The sequence below is a fragment of the Gopherus evgoodei genome, chromosome 4 (assembly GCF_007399415.2).
Source record: "Gopherus evgoodei ecotype Sinaloan lineage chromosome 4, rGopEvg1_v1.p, whole genome shotgun sequence".
Classification (NCBI taxonomy): domain Eukaryota; kingdom Metazoa; phylum Chordata; order Testudines; family Testudinidae; genus Gopherus; species Gopherus evgoodei.
Window position 1 is genome coordinate 52,431,415 of NC_044325.1, and position 20,897 is coordinate 52,452,311.

The 20,897-nt window shown below is 44.2% G+C and overlaps 1 protein-coding gene across 1 annotated transcript in view; it reads left to right on the plus strand.

Moving 5' to 3' along the window:
- Positions 1-20,897, plus strand: part of HECTD1 (HECT domain E3 ubiquitin protein ligase 1) — a 98,055-nt gene that overhangs the window by 73,878 nt on the left and 3,280 nt on the right. Inside the window, 26 exon segments of the mRNA XM_030559995.1 lie at positions 1,755-1,787; positions 1,789-1,912; positions 2,744-2,875; positions 2,878-2,965; positions 4,292-4,351; positions 4,594-4,738; positions 4,740-4,778; positions 5,151-5,183; positions 5,185-5,362; positions 5,439-5,455; positions 5,457-5,493; positions 5,496-5,524; positions 6,787-6,914; positions 16,010-16,211; positions 16,353-16,512; positions 17,516-17,554; positions 17,557-17,756; positions 17,758-17,833; positions 17,836-17,871; positions 17,874-17,906; positions 17,909-18,013; positions 18,016-18,106; positions 19,305-19,386; positions 19,492-19,548; positions 19,550-19,586; positions 20,180-20,330. Of these exon segments, the coding sequence (XP_030415855.1) occupies positions 1,755-1,787; positions 1,789-1,912; positions 2,744-2,875; positions 2,878-2,965; positions 4,292-4,351; positions 4,594-4,738; positions 4,740-4,778; positions 5,151-5,183; positions 5,185-5,362; positions 5,439-5,455; positions 5,457-5,493; positions 5,496-5,524; positions 6,787-6,914; positions 16,010-16,211; positions 16,353-16,512; positions 17,516-17,554; positions 17,557-17,756; positions 17,758-17,833; positions 17,836-17,871; positions 17,874-17,906; positions 17,909-18,013; positions 18,016-18,106; positions 19,305-19,386; positions 19,492-19,548; positions 19,550-19,586; positions 20,180-20,330 (2,312 nt within the window).

Here is a 20,897-nt window from a genome sequence, read left to right on the forward strand (position 1 = left end):
ATACTATACACTGAAATGTAACTACAATATTTGTATTCCAATTGATTTATAATTTATATGGTAAAATGAGAAAGTAAGCAGTTTTTCCGTAATAGTGTGCTGTGTATTTTTATGTCTGATTTTGTAAGCAAATGGTTTTTAAGAGAGGTGAAACTTGGGGGTACCCAAGACAAATCAGACTCCTAAAAAGGGTATAGTAGTCTGACATGGTTGACCAGCATCACTTCAGACTTTTTAGATTGAATTTCAGTAGCTGTGTAAGAAAAAAGTGCAATTTATTTAAAAATTCTTAAAAAAAAAAACAACCCACACACAGGTCTTGCCTGACCCATTGTGATTGGTTCCATGCTCTGGTTTGATTCCGTGATAGCTGTGATGTCACAGTATGTATGTGCTTGGACCTCAGAAAAGGAGGTGGCCAGAATGGATGTTGCAGGAGCTAAAAGGAGAAACGTAAGACTTCTGGTGGTAATGTTCTGAATTTCCTCTTAGTTTGCCTATGAAATAATTCATCACATCTTCTCAGATGTGTTGAACACCTAAAGATCACCTTGACTTCATTGGGATTCATGTGTGCTCACACTTCTGTAAATCTGGCCATTTAGATGCCAGATTTAGAAACCTAATTTTAGGAATCCAAGTTTCACAGCTTTGACCTTACTATTTTATCTTTCAGGGTTTCCTTAAACATTTCAGTATTCCATGGAATTTGTGAACAACCTCCTGTGGCTATTTAATGTGCAAATTGAAGTATTTTTAAATCCTAATTGTTGTTAGTGAATAAGAGATCCTGGTAAGGTTGTGCTTTCAGTGAAAACTTTGAAACTATTTCTAAATATAGATCACTAAATGCTTTCCAGTTAATTATTTTTAAGGCTAAAATTTAGTCATGGGTATTTTTAGTAAAAGTCATGGGCAATAAACAAAAATTCACCGCCTACGACCTGTCATGAGTTTTACTATAAATGCCCCTGACTTAATCTTAGCTGCAACTTGGGCCCCAGGACACTGCTGCTGTTCTGGGGCCATCACTGGGGTATGGCTGGCCCTAGGGCTGGTGCAGGTGTGGAAGTCATGGAGGTCCGGAAAGTCATGGTATGCATGACTTGTGTGACCTCTGTGACAGACTCTCAGCCTTAATTATTTTCACTGTTGTCTTGTATTGATGAATAAAATTATTGGGAGTGGAAGGGAGTGCATTTGTAGCTACAAACAGCTACCACAAACAGCTACAAACTAAGTCAATTTGTGAATAGTATCAGAGGGGTAGCCGTGTTAGTCTGTAAAAAGCAACAGAGAGGTCCTGTGGCACCTTGTAGACTAACAGACGTACTGGAGCATAAGTTTTGTAGGTGAATACCCGCTTTGTCTGACGTCTGATGAAGTGGGTATTTCACCTATGAAAGCTCATGCTCCAATACTTTTGTTAGTCTATAAGGTGCCACAGGACTTTTGTCAATCTGTGAATAGTATTCCTAATGTGTATTTAATAGTAGTATTTCCAGAGTGTAGATCTCAAGCACTTTACAAAAATGGGTAAGTATAGTTAACTCCATTTTTCACTTGAAAAAAATGGAGGCTTTGACCTTGCTGAAGGTAACTTAAGAAGTTAGATCTTGGGAATAGAACCCCAGTACCTCTTTTCTAGTTCATTTTTAATTTTACCTTTTATATAACTCCGCCTTATTTTGTAACTAGTCTTTTTTGTTTAGCTATTGATCAAATGGTTTCTGTGTGGAATCTTGCTTCAACAGGAAGAAGAGGAGTATGAAACTAAAGGCGGACGCAAGAAGAACGTGGGATGATGACTATGTATTGAAACGTCAGTTTTCTGCTTTGGTTCCTGCTTTTGACCCAAGACCTGGCCGTACTAATGTCCAACAGACAACTGATCTAGAAATCCCTCCACCAGGTATGTTGGAAGAACACTGAGGCTACGTCTACACTGCAGTTAGATACCCACGACTGGCCCGTGCCAGCTGGCTCGGGCTGCAGGGCTGTTGAATTACAGTGTAGACTTCCTGAGCTCTGGCAGCTGCCCACCTTGCAGGATCCCAGAGCCTGGGTTGCAGCCTGAGCCTGAAGTCTACTCTGCAATTAACAGTCCCACAGTCCAAGCCTTGTGAGTCTCCATCAGCTGGCATGGGCCAGCTGCTGGTGTCTAATTTGCCCCGAGAGTGCTTGTTCACACTGTAAAAGCAAGTTACTGTAGTTTCTTTTCCTTTCTATTTGTAGTGCCCAATAACTGGAAGAGAGTTGTGGCTTCAGCCTGCAAGGGGTGTACAATAAATTAGCCATCCTTAGTACAAACAAATGGAAAGGACCCAGTATAAGGGGTGATATTAAGGCTTGAAGGAGAAATTTAAGTGCATCTGGTAATTTAAAGGCAAGGATGTTGTCAGGTTTCTTGCATCCTCTGCTACTGTGGGAGAACCTGATAGTGAAATTGAATGAAAGAAATAAAGTAAACTATTCTGCTTTCATTGTCAAGCTGATAAATGCAAAAAGTAAACAAATAAGTAAATCTAGATTTCAGGGATTCCTTTAGCTGTTAGATACATCATCCTGTTTTTAATATAATTTTATCCTGACACAGTTCCTTTCAGATATAGACATTTAATATTAAATCAGTAAATGTTCTTATAAGGGCATATTATTATTAATGTTAAGTAGTATGTGTGGAGAGTACTTTTGTTTCATGAATTTCTTGTTAATTGTTTCTTAAATGATTTTACAAATACAGGTACACCCCACTCAGAACTCCTGGAAGAAGTTGAATGTATGCCATCACCTCGTTTAGCTCTTACCTTGAAAGTTACAGGTCTTGGTACAACTCGGGAAGTAGAGTTACCCCTAACAAATTTCCGATCTACAATCTTTACTATGTACAGAAATTACTGCAGCTTTCCTGTAATGGCAATGTGAAATCTGATAAACTTAGACGTATTTGGGAGCCAACATACACGTAAGAGATTATAAATATATCAGTGCATCTACAATGGTTTTATTTGAGGATGACTGGCTAAAAAATTGCTGTAAAAATGCGTGTTAAGATTTGTGACTGCTTTTTTTCCTCACAAGAAGCAAAGAAACTGATATCATATGCAACTAATAACTTAGAGAGTGAGAAGAGGGATTTTGCAGCAATGTAGAGTGGATCTGAAGAGGGTTGCTTCTGCCAGCTGCTCTTCTAAAAATGCAGTGTTGAAGGAGGTGCTGGAAATATCAGTGTCCATAATAAAACAGGGCTGCGATGGCCTACTGGGGATATGACTCACTCCCTGGCCATACCCTGCTATATAGACTTTATGTAACAGATCTAAACCTTTTTTATGTTCTGTTGCTTGTATTATAATTTTTTATCTAAGTATTTTATTGTGAATTCATTGTGGTTTTTGTAGTGCTTGTAGAGTTTGGGCATGGCTGATTTGTATCTCTAATCTCAGTAATGAAATTAGCGTTCATTACAGTGGGAGGTTTTCCATTCCATGAACTGTGAAACATGGTACACTATTACGTATTTTGGTTTTTTCTTCTGGGTGCCTATCCCAGTTATCTTTTCAGTAGTAGCGTATGTTTACTGATCCTTACCTTGTATCCAAGGAACTAACGGGTTTTTCTCTAAGAAGCCATTTCCAGTATTGTTCCTTGAGGGTATGTCTGTGCTTCAGTTAGGAGGTATGTTTGTAGCAGGTGTAGACGTTCCTGAGCTACCTTTGATCTAGTTAGCCTGATCTATTTTAGAAACCTTCAGTCATGTGCTTCAGGGTACATCTATACTGAATTCAGGAAGTGTGATTGCAAAATAGGTAGACATATCCGAGCTACCTTTTGATATAGCTAGATCAAAACTAGCTCAAGTAACAATAGTAGTGAAATCGTGGCAACACAAGAGGTTGCATGTGCTAGCGCCCCCTCCCTCCCCCCACAGTACAGATGTGAGCAGCTGCCAGGGCTTCACTGCTGTTGCTACTTGAGCTCACTTTGATCTAGCTACATCAGGATAGCTCAGATATGTCTACATATGTTTCAGTCACACCTCTTGATTGTAGTGTAGACATACCCTGAGCATGAGTTTAAGTGTTCTGCTGAGTTGGGACATCTCACACTTGTTACGTGGAAGAACTGCTGCTACTGCTCTTTTGCAACTTCCAACAAAACGATAAAGTATAACTGCAGAATGTAGAGGCTGTACTAAGATTCTGAGTGAATCAGGATAGCATTATTTAAATATCTTGTGCTATTCTGAAAAGCTGTTTAAAAACATTGACACTAATGTTTTCATGTTTAGAATCATGTACAGAGAAATGAAGGATTATGATAAAGAGAAAGGAGTGGAAAATGGTAAGATTCATTTTGGTACTTTTGCTAATCCCTATATTGAGTGGTTGTTTAAACGATAATAAAACAAATCATTTCCTTTTGTGAAATGCAACATTTTTTTAAAAAGCACTAACATAGTTCTTGAATATTTAGAAAATTTGAGTGAAAACTTCTGTATATGCATGTTCCTAAAGAAATTGTGTATAATGCATGTGAAATCTATAGGACTTTACAATCAGGAAAGACCAACATTTGGTGGTTCCTGTTGTAGGGTTGCTGGTCAATAGAGCATGTGGAACAGTACCTTGGCACTGATGAATTACCAAAGAATGACTTGATAACCTACCTGCAGAAGAATGCAGACTCAGCTTTCCTGCGTCACTGGAAATTAACCGGCACTAATAAAAGTATTAGGAAAAAACAGAAATTGTTCTCAGCTCATAGCTGCATACAAGGTATATGTCCGCATCCAAACTTTTTTTTTTTGGTGGGAATGGCTGTGTGCTTCGTTTTGCAGCTTTGAAGGTTCTTGAGGAGGAGGGGTGTGAGATGTGACTACAAAATTGCTGTATGGTTCATGTGCCAATATCAAGTTTAGTCTTTGCTGGCTCCATTTCCTTTATATGCCTTTTTGTCAAGAGCATTAATATTAAAAAGCGCTCAAATCATAGTCTGGACCATAGTACTGTTTGTACTTTTAAAAGTTTAATTCTCTTAAAGGCTAAACACAGTAACCCATTTTTGTTTGTAAAGTGATTAATTTACTTTGATACACAGTTGTAAAAATACTAGTCTCTATATTTTCATTCTAATAACCCTTTTTACAGGATTTTTGTGAGCATGGATCCAAGTCTGGATTGAAGCCAGGGAGCCATTTCCACTCTTCAGAACTCTGACATTCTTAGTTTGGCAAGAGAACAACCTCAGGCCAAAGCTGGTAGTGGGCAGAATTCCTGTGGCGTGGAAGATGTTTTACAGTTACTCCGTATTCTGTATATAGTTGCAAGTGACCCTTACTCAACACGAACTTCTCAAGAAGGTTTGTAAGTAGCGTAACATGGTTTATTCAGCACTTTACCAAAAACAAAATCAACAAGTTCTGTTCATATTTTCAGAAGGAGATGAGCAGCTTTCAGTTTAATTTTCCACCAGATGAATTCACAAGCAAAAAATCACTACAAAAATTCTGCAACAGATTGAGGTAAACATAATATAAATGCTATAATTTTAAGACTGTTTATATTCTTGATTACTTTGGTTGTATGAAATTTTAATTGCTGATTTGATCATTTAGACTTCTGGATTCTTTTGACCTTATTTGTCGCATAGGTAACCTTATTTCCCTATTTTTAAAATCATTACTCTTTTTTTAAAGCAATACAATCTAACCAATCCAGATATAAAATATGATGGAAAAAGAGGAATTTAATAATATTAAGATTGCACAAATGTTGTGCCCTCCAGCCCATGAAAATAAATCAGCTGAGCCTACTAAAATGGAAAAATCAGTCAATTTATAAAAAAAACAAACCCCAAAACGAGGAGTACTTGTGGCTCCTTAGAGACTAACAAATTTATTTGGGAATTAAGGTGGGCTGTTATCAGCAGGAGAAAAAAAAAATTTTGTAATGATAATCAGGATGGCCTATTTCAAACATCTGACAAGAAGACAATAGCTTGCATTGGTGTAACTGAGGAAAGGATCTGGCCTTCAGTATCTGTATTACTGATATTGAGAGCTAGAAAGAACTTGATATTTAGATCAGGCTGAGCTTGCAAGACTGGCACTTAAAAAATCCATCTTTTTATATGTAAACTGATCAAATTTGAGATGAAGTTGCTGATGCACAATAAAAATGAAACTTGAAGATATGCTATTTTAAAGTGGAACCACATTTTATATCTAATAATTCTGACATTCCTGATTCTTAAAATTCTTCAGTTCCTCCACTAATTTTTTGTGTGTCCCCTTTAAGGTCAATCAAAATTTCTTCAATTTTTTTCCCAGATAGCTAGGTAATGGCTTCAGGTTCTATAAATGAGTTGCCTGAAGTCTTCAGATTTTTCTTTCAAATTTTTTCGTGGTCCTGTGTAGGACATCCAGGTGCTTACATTATCTTTGCTCTGCTTAATCATTCCTGCAATATTAATGAGCAGATCAGGAGAGACTATATTCTCAGGGGAAAAAAACGTTGGTCCTTGGTACTTCTCTCCCATCTCTTGTTCCAGTGGTTCATTATGTTTCTTAGTGGCTGACTTGCCTTCAGGCACCTTACATCCCACTCAGACAGAGTCCTTGAAACTTCATCAGCCTTTTCATTCACTGATTTTAAAAATGATTTTTACCCCAGCAGGTGTAAAAAGTCAGTTCAGAGTAAACCTTGTTCTCTGTGCATCTGTCGATCATGTTGTTTGACAACCTGACCCTGTATTTTAAACAGTTTATTTCTATGTAAATTACAGGAACCATTGGCACTAGCAAGTGGCGCTTTGCCAGATTGGTGTGAACAGTTAACTAGCAAGTGTCCATTCTTAATACCATTTGAAACTAGACAGCTGTATTTCACTTGCACAGCATTTGGAGCATCAAGGTAAGAGACGTGATCATATCAGAATGAATGTTTTCCGAGATGTCTTGATTGTTTGTTTAGGTTTTACAGTTTCACTGTAAAACTTTTCTTTTGACTTCCTTAGCATGAAAATTGTAGGAGTGTTTTCTTTCCCTATTTAAGGAGTTTTTTAAAATAAACTTCTTTATTAAGAAAAGGGAAAATCTGTGAATGTTTTTAAATAAGATTTTTTTGATAACTTGCCGCTTTTTATTTATGCACTGTGCCAAGGGGCTCTGGAGTGGATGGTCTTCCTGTGGTTTGATGTTCCATAGGAAACTTGATGTAGATCTTCAGCATGTCAGTTTAATTTGCATGTGTGCTGTAGCTGGCAGGTAATGCTATAACATTGTGGGTCTCAAATCAAATAGTTTATTACATGTTTTAATTCAGCACAGACCACATTGGTAAGCATAGTTGTGAGAGAGTATAGACCAGGGGCAGGCAAACTTTTTGGCCTGAGGGCCAATCGGGTTTCCAAAATTGTGTGGAGGCCAAGCAAGCCAGGCGTAGCCCTACTCCTGCTCCCTATCTGCGCCACTACCTCCCCACACTTCTCGCCCCCTGAGGGCCCCCCCCCCGGACTCCTGCCCCATCCAACCCACCCTTACTGCCCCCCACCACCCCATCCAACCCACCTTCTCATTCCTGACTGCCTCCAGAACCCGTGCCCCTGACTGCCCCCTGCTGCCCAATCCCCTCCCTTCTCCTTCCTGACTACCTTCCTGGGACCCCTGCCCCATCCAACTACCCCTTCTCCCTGACCATCCCCAGAACCCTTGCACTGACTGCCTTCTGCTGTCCCATCCAACCCCCCTTCTCCTTCCTGACTGCCCCCCCAGACCTCTGTTCCCATTCAACCCCCCTGTTCCCTGGCCTCTGACCGCCCTGATCCCTATGCACACCCTCACCCCTGACCGCTCTCACTGCCTGGGTCCTGGCCACCGGTCCGGGGGGCTCTGCATTTTAATTTAATTTTAAATAAAGCTACTTCAACATTTTTAAAACCTACTTTACTTTACATACAACAATAGTTTAGTTATATATTAGACTTCTAGAAAGAGATCTTCTAAAAATGTTAAAACGTATTACTGGCATGCGAAACCTTTAGTTAGAGTGAATAAATGAAGACTCGGCACACCACTTCGGAAAGGTTGCCGACTCCTTCCCTAGCATTTCCTATACTGAGCACAAGAAAGAGGAAAAGGAGACTTTGGTCCCTTATATCAGTTTTTGTTTATATGTAAACCAAATATTTTTGTTCTGTAACATGCTGACATTAATCTTTCAGAGAAGTAGAGGCTTGACATTTTCTCTGCCTGATGAAAATAGTTCCTTTTTTTTCTAGCTCCACATTGCCATGAAATTTCAGTTTAAAATCTTGGCATTTTATAGACTGGTATATAGCAGTGATACGCAAACTGAGGCTTGCGAGCCGCAAGTGGCATTTTAATGTATCTCCTGCAGCTCTTTGCAGCACATGATATTTAAACACTGTGATTTAATTATTAACCAGTCAGGCTGTTTTTACTATATTATTAACCAATTATAGTTGATAAAATAATATTTGGTCAGTCATTTGCTGTGAGAATAATGCCTATATTTATCTATAAAATATAAAAATAGTGAATGAAACAATGAATTCACACTACTGTGGCTCTTTTGGGTAATACTGATCACTAATTTGGCTTATGAATCACAGAGGTCTGTATCACTGCTATATAGAAAAGCTGAATCATGAACATCCTAGGCCTTGGGCAGGTATAATTTGAAGGGAGAAGGAGGAAACAGTTCTTGAGTGATTGCTCACATCCATTCCAGTTAGGTGTGCGCGCCACGCGTGCACGTTCGTCGGAAACTTTTTACCCTAGCAACTCCAGTGGGCCGGCAGGTCGCCCCCTGGAGTGGCGCCGCCATGGCGCTCCATATATACCCCTGCCGGCCCACCCGCTCCTCAGTTCCTTCTTACCGCCGTGTTGGTCATTGGAACTGTGGAGCGCCGCATAGCTGTCCTCCACGTCCCTAGCTCTCCTTGTTAACTCTCGTTATTGTTATAGTGTTAGTTAGATCGTTAAGTGTAGTTAGTAAGTAATTAGGTGTAAATAGTGTTGTAGATAGTTATTCGCCGGGAGCTGTAGCCCTTTCCGGCACCCGGCACCGGGCTCATGCCTGGTTCGCCGGGCTTCAAGCAGTGTGCGGCCTGTAGGAAGCCTATGCCTACCAGCGACCCCCACGACGCGTGCCTGAAGTGCCTGGGGGAATCGCACAGATCGGACAAGTGCCACATCTGCAAGGCTTTCAAGCCCAGGACAAAAAAGGAGAGAGACCAAAGACTCAAGACTCTCCTTATGGAGGCGGCACTTGACCCGGCGGCTTCGCAGGCCGTGATCTCGGCGCCGGCACCGGATCGCACCGGCACCGGGAAGACTCCCCGGCACCGACCTTCTCCGGCACCGGGTGCAGAGCCGAGACAGTCAGCGTCTGCTACTTCAGCCAGGCAGACCCGACTGGAGCGCCCGGCCTCGGCATCGGCCGCGGCGCCGCCGGTACCGTCGACTCCGGGCCCGACGGGTCCGTCAAGTCCGGTGCCGCCGAGCTCCCCCATAAGATCTGGGGTTGAGCTATTGGTCCCATCCACGCCGGAGACCTTCGCCTCGGCACGGGACCTTATTGCCCTAACGGAGCCTACTCAGCCGCCACCCCCGGTACCTCCGGTGCGGGTCGCATCTAGAGGCAAGCCCATGATGTCGGCACCGTCTTGGGACTCGCGCTCACGATCCCGGTCCCGACGCCACGGCAGATCAAGATCTCACCGCCGCTCGCAGTCCCGGCACCGCCCGTCGGCGGCGGTACCGGTCGCACTCGCGGCACCGATCGACCTCCAGACGGTCGCGGTCGGACTCCAGCCGCCGATACCGGCACCGTGACTCCAGGAGCCAGTCCCGCCGTCACTCACCACACCGGTCGACCTCCCGGCACCGAGCTGGTAGCAGGTCCCGGTCCCGGTCGACCTCCCGGCACCGCGTCGGTGGCAGGTCCCGGTCCCGATCCCGGCACCGAAGCGGCGGCCGGTACCGGTCCAGATCCCGGCACCGAGACAGACCCCGGTCCCGGTCCCGATCCCGGCACCGCTATGACTCCCGGTACCGATCCCCGGCACCGAGAAGATCTTCGCTGCCGACTCACGCAGACCCTTACCAGCCAGGTCGGCCCCGCCGTGGCCTTCTAGGCAGCCGTCGGTGTCTTCGCAGACAGACAGCGGGTATGCGTTGGGCACCGACTGGCAGGCGGCGCTTTTCCAAGACCCGCCGCAACAGGACCAAGGCCCGCAGCAGTGGGGGTTTTGGACCCCATGGGCATACCATCAAGCCCAGGGCCCCCAACAGCTTCCTGTTAGGCCTGCGACAGCCGAGCACAGGGTGCCGGAAGCCTCGTTGTCTCGCCCCCCTCCCTCCCCGGATGGAGAGGAAGGGTCCAAGCAGCAAGACTCCGCTCTGGCTCCTGAGACAGAGGCGAGGGCCGAGGGGGACCCCCCATTGGACACTCTCTTGCCGGGGGTCTCCTCATCCTCCTCCCCTGATGAAGCGGTGGCTGGCACCTCGTCCAGTAGCCCCCCTCCCCCCCCGCTGGATCTCAGGGCGCACCAAGACCTCCTTAGGCGAGTAGCTCAGAATCTGAGCCTACAAGCCGAGGAGGTCTCTGAGATCGAGGATCCGATTGTCACCATCCTCTCGTCGGATGCTCCCACCAGGGTCACCCTACCCTTCATTAGGACGATCCAGGCCAACGCCAACACAATCTGGCAGTCACCGGCCTCCATCCCCCTATGGCGAGAGGTGTCGAGAGAAAGTACATGGCCCCCTCCAAAGGCTACGAGTACCTCCATGTCCACCCGACACCGGGTTCCCTGGTGGTGCAATCGGTGAATGATAGGGAGCGTCATGGACAGGAAGCTCCAGCCCCAAATCCAGGGAGGCCAGGCGTATGGACCTCCTTGGACGCAAAGTCTACTCGGCTGGGGCCCTGCAGCTCAGGGTTTCAAACCAACAAGCCCTGCTCAGTAGGTACGCGTTCAACTCGTGGGTGGCAGCGGACAAATTTAAAGAGCTGCTGCCACAAGACGCCGCCAGGAATTTGCGGCCATCCTAGACGAGGGCAAGAAGGTTGCACGAACCTTGTTGCAAGCTCGTTGGACGCTGCAGACTCGGCTGCCCGCACCCTCGCCTCGGGGGTAACGATGCGCCGTATCTCCTGGCTGCAGGTCTGGCCTTCCACGGAGCTCCAACATACCATCCGGACCTCCCGTTTGAAGGCCAGGGCTTGTTTTCGGAAAAGACAGACCCGAGACTTAAAAGTCTCAAGGATAATCGGGTCATTATGCGCTCCCTAGGGATGCACACCGGGAACGCAACGCAGACCCTTCCGGCCACAGCAGCAACAGCAGCGCAGGCCATACCCCCAGTTCCGCCAACGGCAGGACCTCAATAGGCGCCGTGGCAGGAATGGAAGGCGTAGGCATTGGGGAACCAAGGGGGGCAGAATCAAAGCTCCTCTAAGCCCCCGCCTGGGCCCAAGCCTTCATTTTGAAGGTGCGCCCGAGAGCGCAGTAACAGTTTCCCCCACGGATCCTTCCCCCCGTTTTCCAACCGCCTTTCGTTTTTCCTTCCGGCGTGGACCCAAATGACATCGGACCGCTGGGTCTTGCGTACGGTGCAGACGGGATACCGCCTGCAGTTTACATCGTTTCCTCCTTCCCGCCCCTTCCTCGTCCCTCTTCAGGGACCCCTCTCACGAGCTATTCCTTCGACAGGAGGTACGGACGCTCCTCGACAAAGGAGCTATAGAGGTGGTTCCGGAAAACGAGAAAGGCAAGGGGTTTTATTCCCGCTACTTTCTGATCCCCAAGGCCAAGGGAGGCCTCAGGCCTATCCTCGACCTGCGAGAGCTCAACAAATACCTGGTGAAGTTGAAGTTCCGCATGGTATCCCTGGGGACCATTATCCCATCCCTGGATCCGGGAGACTGGTATGCCGCCCTGGACATGCAGGACGCTTATTTTCACATTGCCATTTGGCCACACCACAGACGGTTCCTTCGTTTCGTGGTGGGCCCCCTTCACTACCAATTTGCAGTCCTCCCATTTGGCCTTTCCACGGCCCCGAGGGTCTTTACAAAATGCATGGCAGTCGTTGTGGCACATCTTCGGCGCAGTCGTATCCACGTGTTCCCTTACCTAGACGATTGGTTAATTCGGGGCACGTCGGAACTGCAGGTTTGCAGCTGCCCGCGTGATCACCGGCCTGTTTGCTACCTTGGGCCTCATGATCAACATGGACAAGTCCACCCTGATCCCCACGCAGAGGGTGGAGTTCATCGGGGCCGTCCTGGACGCCACCGTGCCAGGGCTCTTCTGCCGTTGCCAAGGTTCCAGGCATTGTCGGCGATCGTTCATCGATTGCGGGCAGCCCCCTTAACATCCATACGGACATGTCTAACCCTGTTAGGCCATATGGCAGCATGCACGTTTGTGACCGGTTATGCTCGGCTCCGCATGAGGCCCCTCCAGTTGTGGCTCATCGAACATTACCGGCCGGCAAGGCAGCCCTGGACATGCTGATCACAATCCCCCAGGGGTGTTAGATTCTCTCGACTGGTGGCTGAACCAGTCGGTAGTATGTGCGGGGCTCCCCTTCCACCCGCCTCAGCCCTCGTGTCCCTGACAACGGATGCCTCAGATCTTGGGGGGGGCCCACCTGGGAACCCTGAGAACACAGGCCTGTGGTCCCCGCAGGAGGTGAGGTTGCACATCAACATACGGGAGTTGAGAGCGGTCGCCTTGCTTCAAACATTCTGTCACCGGCTTCAAGGTCGTTGTGTCGCGGTGTTTACGACAACACGACGACCATGTACTATATCAACAAGCAGGGCGGCACCAGATCTCTCCCCTATGTCACGAGGCGATGCAACTCTGGGACTTTTGTGTAGCCCACTCCATTCACCTCACGGCTTCCTTCCTCCCGGAGTACGGAACACGCTGGCGGATCGCCTGAGCAGATCCTTCCTATCGCACGAGTGGTCCCTTCACCCGGACGTCGCCCTCTCCATCTTCCAGAGGTGGGGTTATCCCCGTGTGGACCTCTTCGCGTCCAGGGGAACAAGAAGTGCCAGGCGTTCTGCTCCTTTCAGGGCAGGGAGCCGGGTCTATAGCGGATGCCTTCCTTATTCCATGGATGGCCCACTTGTACTACGCGTTTCCCCTTTCCCTCTGGTCCACAGGGTCCTTCTGAAGGTGCGCGGACAGGGCTCGCGTGATCATGGTAGCCCCGGCGTGGCCCAGGCAACATTGGTACCCCATGCTGCTGGACCTGGCCATAGCCGACCCAATTCCCCTGCCCCTTCACCCGGACCTGATTACCCAGGAGAACGGGTCTCTCTGTCACCCGGACCTGCAGTCGCTGCACCTAGCGGCGTGGTTCCTGCGTGGCTGACCGGTTCTGAACTGCGCTGCTCCACACCGGTATGGGAGGTGCTTTTGGGCAGCAGGAAGCCTTCCACGAGAGCGACATACTTGGCCAAGTGGAAGCGTTTCTCCTGTTGGTGCGTGGAGAAAGGTCTCCGCCCTATGGAAGTTTCGGTGGCCAATATCTTAGACTATGTTTGGTCCTCAAACAACAGGGTCTGGCGATATCGTCGTTGCGGGTCCACCTGGCAGCTATCTCCACCTTTCACGGGTGAGGATGGCCGCTCCGTTTTTTCTCACCCGACGGGTCTAGATTCCTTAGGGGGCTGGAACGTTTATACCCTAACGTCCGACTCCCTGCTCCAACATCGGATCTTAACCTGGTGTTGTCTCGGCTCATGGGGCCCCCCTTCGAGCCGTTAGCTACTTGCTCCCTACTTTATCTCTCTTGGAAGACTGCCTTTTTAGTTGCTATCACCTCAGCTAGGCGGGTGTCGGAACTCCGGGCTCTTGTGGTAGACCCCCCGTATACAGTCTTCCACAAAGATAAGTACAGCTGAGACCACACCCTGCCTTTCTCCCCAAGGTAGTCTCGACCTTCCACATCAACCAAGAGATATTCCTCCCGTTTTTTTTCCCGAAACCTCACTCTTCAGGCAGGGAGCAGCAGCTCCACTCGCTTGATGTCCGTAGGGCTCTCGCGTTCTATGTGGAGAGGACCAAACCGTTCCGCAAATCCCCCCAACTTTTCGTGGCAGTAGCGGACCGCATGAAGGGGCTTCCTATCTCCTCACAGAGGTTATCCTCATGGGTTACTTCCTGTATCAGGACCTGCTATGAGCTGGCCCATGTTCCGGGCCGTGTGACTGCGCACTCTACCAGGGCACAGGCGTCGTCGCTGGCTTTCCTCGCCCGTGTGCCCATCCAGGAAATCTGTCGGGCAGCGACCTGGTCATCGGTCCACACCTTTGCTTCCCACTACGCCCTGGTCCAGCAGTCAAGAGAGGACGCGGCCTTCGGATCTGCAGTGCTCCATGCCGCGACTTCTCACTCCGACCCCACCGCCTAGGTATGGCTTGGGATTCACCTAACTGGAATGGATGTGAGCAATCACTCGGAGAAGAAAAGACAGTTACTCACCTTTGTAACTGTTGTTCTTCGAGATGCGTTGCTCACATCCATTCCACACCCGCCCTCCTTCCCCACTGTCGGAGTAGCCGGCAAGAAGGAACTGAGGAGCGGGTGGGCCGGCAGGAGTATATATGGAGCGCCATGGCGGCGCCACTCCAGGGGGCGACCTGCCGGCCCACTGGAGGTGCTAGGGTAAAAAGTTTCCGACGAACGTGCACGCGGCGCGCGCACACCTAACTGGAATGGATGTGAGCAACACATCTCGAAGAACAACAGTTACAAAGGTGAGTAACCGTCTTTTCTCTCTTCAGGTGGTGATTGAAGTTGCTCAGGGATTTGGAATATTGAAATAACTCCTTGTTAGATAGATAAGTAGGTTTGTGATAAATTTCACTGGTTTGAGAAACTGAAACTGCTCAAGCATGTGAAACACATCACATGGCTGTTATCTCTGCATTTATGTGCATGTGTTTATAATGCATATAATACAAGATAAATGTTTTACAGTGTTCTTTACATATAAAAGGCATCCTCCAGAGCATATTCTTGCAATTTATTTTTAATACTTTGTATATCTTTCAACTTACAGAGGCTCTCAAAGCACTTAAAAAAAAATTGAAACCTCTTGGTAGCACTGTGGGATATATAGATTTATATAAAAATATATTAAGTGACTTGCCTACAGTTGAAGCGCAGCCAAGTGTGTAGATTAGGGAGTAGTTTGTTGTTGATGATGATGACAGAGAGTATGAGAGAATTAAAAACAATGCCTTTTGGATAGGTGGTGGTGGTAATTGCAGATGTTCTGGTTTAACTGGTAAGGGCTTAAAAAACTTAACAGGGAGACCTTCCCTGTGAAATTCTAACAGTTTAAGGAAATTATGACTAAAATCACTTGATTTTTTTTTTATCCTTTACACTGTTATGTTTTTACTTTTTCTTCTCTTAACTACATGTGTGAATGACAGTGTTTCAATCTTACTTGTGCATTTTCTGGCTTGTCTGTTTGGGTTATGTAACTATAATACTCATCTTTATGACCAGTATAATGTATTCCTATTTCACAGACATAATGCAAGTTTTAATTTAATAAGTGTCTGCTTCGAGAACTTCAGATATAAAGCACTACTGTAAATGCAAAGCATTATTTCTTTTTATTCACTCCCACTGCAGTAAGTAGGAGTTACGCGTTGGGTCAGTGTTGTGTTGTGTTTTGCTATATTGTTCATTTAACACCAGAAGTTGAGAGTGCTGCATTATGTTAATGCAAAATGAATTACCTGAATTTATAAAACAACAAGAGGTGTGTATCTAAGCATTCTAGGTGCCTCTGAAAATGTTTAGAAATGCAACAAATCAATACCGCACATAGTGTTTAGGGCTTAACAGCATGTCTTGCACATCTGCTTATCTCAGCGTTCCCATGAAAGAAATATGTTAGTAACTTAAAATTTTAAGAAATAGTTGTATTTTTTTCGGTTACCAGAGCAATCGTATGGCTACAGAACAGACGTGAGGCCACTGTTGAACGGACAAGGACCACAAGTACAGTGCGACGGGATGATCCAGGAGAATTCAGAGTTGGACGCCTAAAACATGAGAGAGTGAAAGTTCCTCGAGGTGAATCCCTGATGGAATGGGCTGAAAATATCATGCAGATTCATGCAGACCGAAAGTCTGTTCTAGAGGTAAAACATGTCTCCCTAGCAGAGTAGTTTTAAAACACTTTTATGGAAGGCAGCTATGAGTGACATAGTTAGCTGACGAACATTGAGTCTTTTCTTTTTCTACTATTTCTTTTCATTCTTAACTTTCATTGTTTATTTCAGGTGGAGTTTTTAGGAGAAGAAGGAACAGGCCTGGGGCCCACATTGGAGTTCTATGCACTGGTGGCAGCAGAATTCCAGAGGACAGAACTGGGAACGTGGCTTTGTGATGACGATTTTCCAGATGATGAATCACGTCAGGTATGGATCATTTTTACTTGTGGTTGTTCAGAGAAAAACAAATATTATAGGGTAATAAAAGTAGCTCGCTGGTACTCTCACCAGCTGTTGAAAGTCTTGAATCCATGTATTTTAGGCAAGCCTGGTAATACCACTTATATCAAAGCTGCCTGACACTTCACATGATGACAGTACTCTGTTTGGGGTTTGTTTTTTTTTGTTGCTAATAACTATGCCAAACTTTAACCATATAGGCTGAAATTTTCTATGCCAGGGGTCTACCTTGGATTGAATTTTTTTGGAAGATTTCAGCTAAAATGGCTCCGCTGTTTCAGAGAACAAGATAAGGAAAATATATTTGTCCATGTTAAGAAATTCTCAGCATTGTTGATGAAAAAACTCTCGCCCCTTCATTCTGGCATTTTCTAACTATTGAGTGCTTGACTTCATACTTTATCTTTTAATGTAGGGTGGGTGTGTGTGTGTGTGTTGTGTGTGTGTGTGTGTGTTGTTTGTGTGTGTGTGGTTGATGGAATCTGAGCTGAGCGAACATAGGATTCAGTTGCTCTTCTACTTTTACTACACCTCTACCCCAATATAACACAACTCGATATAATTAGAATTTGGATATAACGTGATAAAGCAGCGCTCCGGGAGGGCAGGGCTGGCTCACTCCGGCGGATCAAAACAAGTCCGATATAACATGGTTTCACCTATAATGCAGTAAGATTTTTTTGGCTCCTGAGGACAGAGTTATGTCAGGGTAGAGGTGTATATTTGGATTACTGCGTATTAACAGATACCACACAACAACGAGTGTCAAATCTCATTTGAACTAAAATGAGAACTGCAATTGTATTGGACTTGGAAGTGTTTACATTTGACTAGACCACTTCTACAAATTGTTAAACTGAAGGATGTTTATAAATGTTTTTCTTCTGAGAAGGTAAATAATAGACTATATGAACATAGTGTCTATATTTAAACTCATCTTGCACAAAGCTACTGTATCCGCCTTTTTTCCTTAAATCCAGGTTGATATTGAGGTGGATTAAAACCACCTGGATACTATGTACAGAGATCATGTGACTTTTCACAGCACCATTCCCACAGGATAGTGATGAACTTGAAAGAATAACCAAACTCTTTCATTTCCTTGGCATTTTTCTTGGCTAAATCATTCAGGATAACAGACTGGTGGATTTGCCTATTTCTAAACCTTTCTTTAAACTCATGTGTATGGGTGACATTAAAAGTAATATGAGTAAATTGATCTATGAATCACGGGGGTGATAGAGACTTGCACTGCACTGAAAGCCAGTCGGAGGCTTCTACAGAGGAGGGACATGATTCACTGTCAGTAGGAAGTTTGAAGAAGACTCCAAGTCAGAATTTATCCTTGATCCCCGAAACCTAAACCCCCTGCTTGGTTTAATGGATTTTAACGTGGGAGGACTTTGAATTAGTAAACCCACATAGAGCCAGATTTTTAAAAGATATTAAAGACCTTGCAGTTAAAAGACGTCAAATTTTAAGTAACAAAGGTCTTCAGAAGACGAAAAGAACACAAAACTACAGGAATTAATGCTGAAGAACCCATCAGGTTCCGGGCCTCGGCTTAGCATAGAGGATTTAGGGTAAGAGATTTTGTTTTATTTTTATACATACATTTATTCATACAATTCTGCTTAGTGGAATTACTAATATCCATATGTAATTCAATCAAAATAAAATTTCAGTTTTCATTTCTGAAGACTACAGTGATATATTTATTTAAAAGTAGTGGTGCTATCCCAAGTTTTCTGGCAAAACCCAGGTTGTTAATTACATCTGTATCCTTAAATTCTTGCATAATGGCAGCTTGAAAATGTTTTTTCATTCCCATATTAAGTGATTTGCTGGGCACCATGTATTGTTTGCCATGTGGACCTTCAGAGTAGTCTGCATTTCATTGTTGGATGAAATCATAACTTTGTTCTGATACAGTTTATAGAAGCCCTTTACTTAGAAATAAAACAGTAAATATTCTGTTTCTTCTCAAGCATATTTATGATGTATTTTAGAAACATCCTTTACATGGCATTAACTGGAAATAACGTTGTTTGTTGTTTAAAAACTTTAAACCCAGTATATGCTGTTTATATTATTTTTTTTTTCTTCTGGAACCCAGACTCCATTGGGTTTACACTGATTCTCTGTGATTACAAATTAGTGTGGCAGCTGTGTGTGTGAAAGCAGGTCCACAACAGTGACAAACGAGTCTGGAGATCTGTAGAATTTGTCTGTATTATCAGTCCATTGAGGTTTCAGCCCTGCTACAGGCGTGACACTGCACTGTCACATATTCCCACTGACTTCAGAGATGTTGCATGAGTACAAAGGGGTCCATTCAGACTGAGCCTGTTACAGGATCAAGGCCTAAATGTCTAGTAGCTTCAGTGGCTTCATGCTACTGCTGATAGTATCTCCCTGGAAATATTGAGCAATGTTTGTTCCGTTGGTAAGGATTTTAAACTAAAAGTTGACCTACTAAAAAGTTTCAACATTGAATTATAAAGATACTTTGTTTAAGTGTTTGAAATGTTCGACACTTGTCAAAGTGGACTCTGGTGTAAATGCACAAATCTATTAGAAAAACAATCTATTTTTATTATGTAGTCCATTGCATTGCTTTCTAATATGGTTCAGCATTCACATTCTTACGTAAATGTTCTACAAGCTGTTTTCGTGGTAGTAAGATGAGATGCTATCCTTTTTAGATAACAAATCTAATATTTGCTGCAAAAGCAGTCACGTGATTTGAATAATCTATTAAAACCCATCCTTAGTTTGCGTCTTGAATTTCCATTTCTGCTGCCCGTCATCCAGAGTATAGTGGTTTTACAGCGGTGGATCTCAAGCCAATGGTGAAGATGAGGTTAGAAAACAACCCCCTTACAGGATTTTAACAGTATGCCATCTCAGCATCATGTTTAATGCAACAGTAACTCTTTTTTTCATATCGTGTATATTTTCTTTATAGATGGTAACTATTGATAATGCAGAGGAGTATGTGGAGTTAATGTTTGACTTCTGCATGGCAGACTGGCATACAGAAACAGATGGATGCATTTAAAGGTAATTTTAACCATAGCAGATTATGTGCACATTTAGCTGACACATTGGCACTCAGGATCTCCTGATTTAATGTAGTGGTATAGAATGTCACGCAAAACCACAGTTTTAAAAACAACTGCATATGGCAGAAAAATAATTATGGTTCCTAACCACTACTAATGTTATATATGTAGAAAATGGAAATACTGACACATTTTAAACTCACTGATATTTAGTATTGTGGTGCATGCTATTGCTCGCAAATAGTTATATACCCACAAATCCTAATTCTAAACCAAGCACCAACTGGTTAAAAGAATAGATGATTTACTCAGTTTAAACCCAAACACAATCGTTTTAAAAAAAATAAAAATGCGAGTTAAAGGCATAGCAAAACAGTTGATGCAGACAGGCTGACTATAGTGTTGACCAGTAAACACTGCCATTACTAAACATTTTGCTTTAAGTGTATAATCCTGTTTCTTCATTTGACTTAGCGAAAGAACCATAGTTTAAAAATTAGTTCTAGTTTAATGATTAAAATGTTTAAAAGCTGAAATTATTTTGGATGCATCTTGTGACTATATTTTTATACTTGTATCTTTATAAATTAGATGTTTCAATCGAGTCTTCCCAAATGGAGAAGCTGAGTTCCTTCAGCCATGAGGAAGTTCAGATGATTCTTTGTGGAAATCAGTCACCATCTTGGGCAGCTGAGGATATCATCAACTACACAGAACCTAACTTGGCTACACACGAGATTAGGTGCCTATTAGTCCTAACCTTGTTTTTTACATCACTTAAGAAATATGTGTAATGATAACATTCATATATTCCTTACATGAAAAGTCTAAACATCGGAAGGGACTGCCGATAAGCGTGAAGACTATGTGGAACAAAATGCGTGGCAGTGGATGTAATCTGTGTTTCTCCAATAAATAGTCTTAATTCGGATGAGGAGTTTGAGGAGATGAGGGGAAGGGGTGGTGAAAAAACAGAAGAATGAGATTGACATTCAAAGGTTAATATAACCCCCGTGTTAGCTTCTTGCCACAGAAACTTTTAGAGATAACATTATTCGGTTTTATTTTTACTTTCATGGTGTTTAAAATTGTAATTCATTTGGGGATGTCCTGGAATCAATTTTTATTTCTATTAAGGAAGGCTGCTAGAAAGAACCCATACAGTTTTGTGAGCTCCCACAGCGGGTTTTGCAGCAGTAGAATACAAATTAATTTTCTTAAGTGTATTGGTGTTATAGTAACTGAAGATGCTGTGTAGCTGGGGTCTTGTGTGTACCCATTCTGTTTGCAAAGTATGAGGACCTTGCTA